The following is an 8,911-nucleotide window of genomic DNA, read 5'->3' on the forward strand; positions in this document are numbered from 1 at the left end:
CGATGGCTGGCAAATGTAAATAAAGAGATTTACTAAGTGTATAAAATGCTAAAGTAAGTTTAAATTATTACTTTCATATAATAGAATAAAAACACCGCTATAAAAACATTGCGCCAACATTTAATTGGAATAAAATATTACTTTAATTGAATATTGAATTAAAAACATTAACCAACGTTTAAAAGAATTAAATTTTTCAATTACTTAAATTCAAATCCTTTAAAATATGTTTTATAGGATATAATTATTTAACATTAAAACATATGTGGCAATAAATATCTCAGGAATTTTTGAAAAAAGTGTATTAATTTTTTAATAAAAATTTAAGTATACAATAATAAAGTAAAAGAAAAATATGTACTTACATTTTTTTTAAGCATTTTACCTTAAGTATATTGATAAGTACAAAAAAAAATTTTCATCTGTTATCCCCATCTCTCGCACTTCATTGAAGAAACAATTAGCAAGGTTTCCTCAAAAAATTTTTAATAAATTTCTTCTGAACCTTGTAACAATAAATAAATCTTTGAGTAGGAAATCCAGGTTGTCCAAAATAAAGTCTCAAACGGCAATTTTTTTATGCCGATACCAATAACTCTTGGTAATTACCAATACCAACATTTATCTTCGAAACGGAGACATCCATTCGTTTTGAAATCTGAGGAATTTGAAGAGATGAATAATAAAATTTTAAAATGGCGCGGAAATGCACAAATATTCAGTAACCAATCAGGGAGCTGATTACATCACGCATAGAATTAAAATTATTTAAATAATCATTCATAATAAAATCATATTTAAAAAATTACAAAATTAAATTGTATTTTAATATTTAATAGCCATAAGTAATGTTTAAAACATTAGATTAAATTTATAGATATTAAAACCAATTACTTTTAAAATAATGTGACATCATTCATTACATCATTCACAACAAAAAATTCCATAAAATATCATAAACAATAAAATTTTTATTTCAAATAAAAATGCAAAATTAAATTCATTTTTATTATTTTGAAGTCATAAATAATATTTAAAACACGGAATTTATGCATAATAAAACGCATTATTTTTTAAATAAAATGACAGCAAAGTATCGGTTACCATAAATAACTTTTCCAGCAATGGGTTTACCATAAGTCGTATCAATCGCCAAAAAAATATCGCCAGAATATCGCCAAAATCCGTGCAACCGTCTACCAAAGTAGCACCCATTTGTATAATGCTCGAAATCGTTCAAACATACATATTCACAGATATCCACAAAGACTTATTTCAGATTTCCGAATCAAAGTTGCGAACCATGTTTACATCGGACGCTCGTTTAATATTACAGAACCTTGATCGAACGAAGTTATTGATGCTGGGCGGAGCTTCGTTGTGACGTCGGCTTACGCATGAAGCGGTGATCACGTGATCTCCCTGCGCGTTCGGAGATTTAGCGCTGACCCTGTTGTCATGAGGAAAAAGAAAGATTAAGTCTGTATTTAACGTCGCGTATGTTTTGTGGAATTACCTGTTAACTAGTGAGAGTTATATGGGGTATGGAAATCATTTGCTCTGTGTTTTATAATATGCTATTTTGATTTGCTGAAAATAAATACGCATTAATGGAACCAAAGCAGATAATTTCTAATGCTGTCCAACCTCGAAATCCTACTGGTAAAATTGGAGGACCAAGTAGCAAACAGGCTGCGGGTGCTGAAGCCGGTGGCCGTTTGAAAGGAGTGCAAGTAGTAAAACCTATAGTGTACGGAAATGTAGCATGGTATCTGGGCAAAAAGAGAGAAGATGACGGTCATACACATCAGTGGACTGTTTACCTGAAACCTTATGATAACGATGATATGTCTGTATATGTAAAGCGAGTACATTTCAAATTACACGAAAGTTACTCGGACCCAAATCGAGTGTTTCATGCTCCTCCATATTCTATCACAGAAACGGGATGGGGTGAGTTTGAAATCGTGATAAAAATATTCTTTCAAGATAGTAACGAAAGACCCGTTACTATCTATCATTTTTTAAAGTTGTTTGACAGAGAAAAAGATGGAAATGTGAAAATGGGAACTGTGCCTGTAAATTCGGAGTCTTACGATGAACTGGTATTCATGGATCCAACTGTGAAAATGCACAGACTTCTGTCACACCCAAAGTTGTGTACATCTAGTTTTCCTCAGCATAAAACCGATTATGAAGAGAAAAAAATTCAAGATTTGCAAAAAATCTTAAATGCTAAGAAGAAAGTTAAACAGGAAATTGCAGAATTGAAAGCTAGACTTGCTGATACAAAAGAAAATATCGCAAAGCTTAAATCGCAAGTTTCAAGTTGATTTTTTAGTCTTATATTAATAGGCATATCGTGTTCCATTATGTAATCTTGTTTTTTAGTTTATGTATTTGCTTTATATTTTATAGTATGTTATCAGGACAGTAATTTTCAATTTGTAACATACTTTTATTATGTTTTTGTATCAAATAAATCCATCATATAATTTGACTGGTACAGTATACTATGTATTTCATTCATAGTATATTTTGATATTTTTTCAGGTACATTTCTATGGAGCTTACCCACAGTCATAAATTTATAATAAAACTTGTTCTTAAATGATATATTTTTTCAGCATTAAAAAGTCCTTTGGTTAATTTTTGGTTGACCTTGTATGCCTAGCATTCAGAGCCAGTTGTTTCAGTTTGATGGAATGTGCATATGTGCTCGTTGTAGGATCTGTGTTGAACTGATTTATAATTTTGTGCATATAATTCCAATAGGCTGAATGTGCTTTATAATCGCACTGAAAATTAAAAGATAAAGCTTTGACATACAGTCATTTTTTTGGTTTCATTAATTTGATTCCTACCTCCCACCCCAGTTTGCATTGCAAATGTTTCCTGATTTCCTGACTTTAACTGGATAATGAATATAGGTTTCCATTATTATTTTACAATTGTGTAATTATATTATTGAATATGGATTTATATTAGTACATTTGAATAAGTGATCATTTAATTAGTTATTGTGCTATATATTATGCTAAATTTAAGTATTTTGTTAAAAAATATCAGTGTATTTTAAATAATTTGAAATTGCTACAGATACAACATAATGTTTGATCAATTGGAAACTCAAAGAGACTGTTTATATATATATATATGTGTGTGTGTGTGTGTAATATTTTACTTTTGGTATGAGGTAAAAACAATTCATGTTCTAGTCATATACGAAAATACTGCTGCATAGATTATTGGAAATTGCTATGTAGTGGAATGACCCAAAGGAATTTTGGAAGAAGTACGACCAGCTTGATAGTTAAACATAATATATTTTTGGATGACGAATTTCATAGCACATATCTTCAGAACTGATAGAAGACTGATACTAAATATGCTTCATAAATTTAGATATGCAGTTACATTTTAAATAATGGCGAATAGCTAGTAGAGGCTGAGCAACACACTGTCAGCAGGCAGGCAAAAGAGTTGATAGTGTGGCAGGAGCTAGGAAAAGAATTATGTAATTAACTCACAAATGGTATTTATACCAAAATAAATGCAATTGTTGAGAAAAGCTATGATTGGTTAATTTTAGTTGTAGTTACCTTTTCCAAGCTATGAAATATAACATGGAAATATCTCGAATTTGGGAAAACAGAATTTAGGGGAAGAGCGCCAAATCTAGAATAGTTAATTTTGAGGTAGCCAATTATTTTTAAAGCAGCCATGTATTTTGTTATATCTTACACACACACACACACACACACATATATATATATATATATATATATACACAGTGGCTACCAAAAATGTTCGTACACTTATGATTTTCATTGAAATAGGGCTCTATCCATCCATTAATTAAAAGTAAACATTGTGAATGAGATTTTAACAATAAGATCTGTAATCTGTTCCTAACAAAATAACATGAAATATTTTTAAAAAATAGCGAAACTTTATTTTTAAGAAATTAATAATCAAAAAATGACCAACATTTTATCTTACAAAAGTCTTCGTACACTTCAAAAAAATCTTGGCATATTAGTAAATATTTTCATTTTTTGTTAAATTAATATTAGTAGGATATCCTTTAGCATCCACAACAGCTTTTAAATGTCTGGGAATAGATTTTACTAGTTTTTTTTTTTTTTTTTTTTTTTTTTTTACTTTCTGTATCAATGTTCATCCATTCTTCCATCCTGACTGTTTTGAGTTCGCTTTTCGTTTTGATGTCTGATGTCGTGTTTTCGTACTTTAACCTCCAATTCTTTCCAAATGTGTTCTATGGGGTTTAAATCTGGCAACTGTGGTGGTATTTTAAAAACCTGTGGCAATTATAGAGACACCGCAGGCAAAAGTTGGGAGTCATATGCTTAGGATCGTTATCATGATTAAAAATACAGTTGTTTCCGATACCCAAATTTTGGGCTGATAATTTTAAATTGTCTCTTAAAACATTTAAATAAAGAGAATGATTCATTACGTCATCAATAAATACCAAATTACCTAGTCCTAATCTTGCCATGCACCCCCCCACACACACACACACAAGAACACCTCCGCCATGCTTAACTGTTCCAACTAAGTTCTTAGAATGAAGTTCCTCATTTTTTCTTCCCCATACAGTTATTCTACCATCCGAATCAAAAATGTTAAATTTGCTTTCGTCAGCAAATAGGACATTATTCCAGTACGTTTCGGGTGTATTTATCATTGATTTTGCGAATGAAAGCCTAAGCTTTCTGTTTTTCTCGCTAACAAAAAATTTATTACGAGCAGAAAGGCTATGTAATCCAGCTTCTCCGAGAACTCATCAAACAGTTTCAAGTGAAATTGAAGAAAAAATTTTGCATTAAATTCTGCAGAAACTTTTACAGCACTCAAACGTGGGTTTTTCACAAATTTTCTAATAATAAATCTCTTATCACATTTAGTTAACTTTATCGGTCGAACTTTTCTTACCTTGTTTTCAATCCGATTTTCTTTAAAACATTTTATCACGTACTGCACTGTAGAATGGAGTAAATTAACTAATTTAGCGATATTTCGAATTGATTTACCACTGCTATCGTGAAACATTATCAGTTTTCGAATGCTGTTTGTAATTTCTTTACCATTGCATTTTTCAATAATAAATAGAATATTATGAAGTAAACAATAAAAAATTAAAGCAAACGATTTTTTTAAATGACACCACAATGCAAAAATTTAAAAAAGTGGCGAATGATAATTCTAATTTTGATTTTATCCAAAAATATTTGAGTGTATGAAGACTTTTGCGAGACAAAATGTTTTCATTTTTTCATTATTAATTCCTAAAATTAAAGTTTTGCTATATTTTAAAAACATTTCATGTAATTTTGTTATGAATAGATTATAGAACTTATTATTACAATCTCATTCAGAAAGTTTACTTTTAATTAATGGGTAGAGCCCTATTTCAATGAAAATCATAAGTTTACGAACACTTTTGGGAGCCACTGTATATGCAAAGAAAAGCCTGCTGATGGATTTTATATTAGGATATGCCCTTTTAAATGAAGTAATGCTTTTACAAATTTTGCTACAGGAACATGATTCTAGAAAAATTTTTATCTTTTATGACATTATTGATAAATATTGTATATAAAGTCAAGAAACATGATATGCTGTGCTTCAGTATCTGTGCATGTAATATCTTTGATCTGCAACAGTAAGCTAAGATGTGCAAAAATCTTACTTTTAACTTGTGACATATTATTAAAAATTCCTTCCTGTATTATTATTAAAAAGTATAGTTTTAGTTCATGTATCATGAGTTGATTGCAAAGACTGTATTTAAGAGTTCTCGGGGAACTGTATGGAAAGCGAAATGTGTGCAGCTTGGTGAATGAGGTAAAATTGTTGAAACCGATAAAAGCAAATTTAGTTAGAGAGAGAAAGTACATTCATCACCAGTATGTGAAAAGACAAAGAATTTTCGGTAGTATTAAGTAAGAAAATGGAAAATAATTTTTTTTAAACAACACATAAATGAACTAAACAGATTCTGATAAATATAAACTATTCAACATTATCAGGTTACTGTTATTTTGTATTGCAGAAAGCATTTAAGGATGAATTCCAGACATAATGTTAGTTTTTGATGTCACTGAAGCAAAAAGTTGCAAATTATCTTTCAAAATGTTTTCATAATAAATGCAAAATTAACAGGAAAAACCCTGTTAGGTTTTAACCATAATTATAAAAACTGATTTATAAAATAAAAATGAATATAAAAATAAAATAAATATAAAATAAAATTGTTTTTTGTATGGTAATTATTTTGAAATTTATGTTTATTTCTCGAATAATTATTATAAAGTCATTCTCTCCCCCTATGAAACTCAAGATCTGTACCTTCTGGTAAAAATATATTTACAGGTGTCCATTGGCGATTATTGGCAGTACATGGAACCAAGTTTGTGCAATTCTTTAATTTGTTAGTTTGGCTTTGTGTAGCGGTGATTTTTTGTGCAAAAATCGCCACTACACAAGCCAAAATAACGTCAAAGAATTGCACAAACTCAGTATCCATGTACACATCGACCTATTTTCACTTAAAATAACATCAGAGAATTGCACAAACTTGCCATTGTGCACTCCCTTGACTTTGTCCATGTACACGTCAATCTATTTTCACTTAAAGTCAAAGGAGCAGCCAAGTCTATGCTAGAGTCAAACAAAAAATATATAATCTCGATAAACTACATTTTGAATACCAAACAATGAAATGACAAAAAAAAAAAAAAAAAAAGGAAATTCATATTACAGCATTTAAGCACTACACAAAGGAAATATCCACTTACCTTATTTAGAAATTTCCGTGTCTTCGGTTTGTGGCACACAAAATTCCTTAACAGCATCCAAAAACTTCCTAAAATTATCTGAACTATAATCTGTATACTGGCCCTTTGCATAAATTTGGCCTAATATAAACAAGCCCTTACAAGTCTTTTCCCTTCAGTCTATCATAAATGAAACAACTTATCAATAATCCAAGCGGCACACTTAAGTATACGCTAACCTACCTTTTTTTATTTGGTTCAAATGATTGCATACTAAAGCTTTTCCATTATAATATAATTAGGTTATGTTGTTAGCAAAAATCCGTATAAAAATTGTTACATAAACAGAATGGGGTGCTTTTCTGCTAATAGGGTACCAGTCACCTAATATTGAAGCCTATTTATATCATGTCAGAAAAACCTGTAGTTGATGCCAACTTTATGCATTTCTGCAATTTTTTTTTAATGAAAGCTTACTGTGTTTGTCGGGAGAATAACAGTTCTTCCCAGCAATCTGTTTTTTTGCTTTAAAAAATAATGAATTGCACAAATTCAGCATTGCCCTTGTTAAACATTATATATACAGTATAAAATCCGAGACTTGGGCGATTCTAGATTTGGGATTTTACCAGAGATTAGATCATCAGTTTAAATCTAGCAAGATGGCATGTAAAAATTAAAAATATGACATCGTGATTCATGAAGTAATGAAGCATTTATGATCTAAAGGGTGTCAAAATTTACAAAAAAAAAAGGCTTAATATTTATCTGTTTACTTTATTAAACATTTCTTTCAGTGTAAGTTGTTAAAGTTGCTTATATTTTTGTGCTAATACTTTCTCTTCAATTCTATAGACACACATAATTTTGTGTTCAGTTATGAAATTCCATTTTGTTCAAGTGCTGTATCGAAAATTCTGACTATCTTATCAATCGAAATTTTTTCGTTTTCAATAACCTCTCTGTCACTTTCTTCACTATCGATAGCAGTATTTTCTGGATCTAAAACCATACTTTAGTAGATTTTGCTGTCCATTAATTGATTGATGATTATGGCATTGTCATCACAATGAAAAATTTCTGTTATATCATTTTCATTTATAACTGCTTCTCCACATTTCTTTACAAAATCCATTAAATGAAAATTTCACCTTTGATTTGCGATATCCAAACCCTTCAAATTAGCGACTATAATCTTCATCATCCTCACCATGAAATATAGTAGCTGGCCTTAAATTATGCCAAGCATGGACACATCCTCCCATGATCTTGAGATGCTCCACATAGCAGCTTTTATGCTAAAATGTTTCAAAAATTCTTGAGCAGTCTTGCCATTATTCAAGAAATTTAGCATAGATTTTATAAACATTACTTTATATTTGCATTTCAGCATGTGCACTATTACGATATCCATAGACTGATTGGTGGATGTACAATTTGGATGAAAGAATAATATGGATACATTATCTTTGACTGAAATTTTAAGTGAAATATCAGGCGAACAGTTATCTACAGTCAGGAAAATTTTTGCATCATCAGGTAAATCATGCTGTTTTATTTTCACGATACATGATGGGGAAATTCTTTACTCCTTTAAATGCTCGAGTTTGTATATGTATATTTTTTCCAATTCAAAAAGTTTACACTTATGCATTCCTGCATGCTAAAATTGTTAGTGCCGCTTTGGAATCTTTGACAACAGTTGGAGCCTTTTCTGTAGAGGTTGCCAAGGTATTTCACGGTACAGATTGGCAGAAAAGACCAGTTTCATCAGCGTTAACTTTTCACTATTAATGGGTTCAATGAATTCATCTGCAAATAGTTCAGCATCTTTCACCTGAAATTTTTAATTGCCTTATGCCATGGCAATTTTTTAATTTAGTTAACTAACCTGCCGAATATGTGCACTCAGTTTTGAAGTTCATTTCTTCATGAAATATTTTGGCTTGAGCCATTACCACCATATCCGTTAATGGCACGCCCTCGCTGAGATGTTGTCTGACCCATTCAATCATTGCTTTGTCATGTTACTCACTTCTAGCATAACGAATAATTTTTCTCTTATTCATTGCGAGTGCAGTGTTGCAATCACAAAAAAAAAAAAAAAA

At 30.3% G+C, this 8,911-nt stretch overlaps 1 protein-coding gene across 1 annotated transcript; it reads left to right on the top strand.

Annotated features, from left to right (window-relative positions):
- Nucleotides 1-1,442: 1,442 nt before the first annotated feature.
- Gas41 (YEATS domain-containing protein 4 Gas41) lies at nucleotides 1,443-2,500 on the top strand. Its single transcript, XM_035361592.2, has one exon. The coding sequence runs from the start codon at nucleotides 1,611-1,613 to the stop codon at nucleotides 2,331-2,333; it is 723 nt and encodes a 240-aa protein (XP_035217483.1). The 5' UTR covers nucleotides 1,443-1,610; the 3' UTR covers nucleotides 2,334-2,500.
- The last annotated feature ends 6,411 nt before the right edge of the window (nucleotides 2,501-8,911 follow it).

Source organism: Stegodyphus dumicola, chromosome 2, assembly GCF_044657685.1.
Source record: "Stegodyphus dumicola isolate Sdum_Otavi_A_Nest chromosome 2, ASM4465768v1".
Lineage (NCBI taxonomy): Eukaryota > Metazoa > Arthropoda > Arachnida > Araneae > Eresidae > Stegodyphus > Stegodyphus dumicola.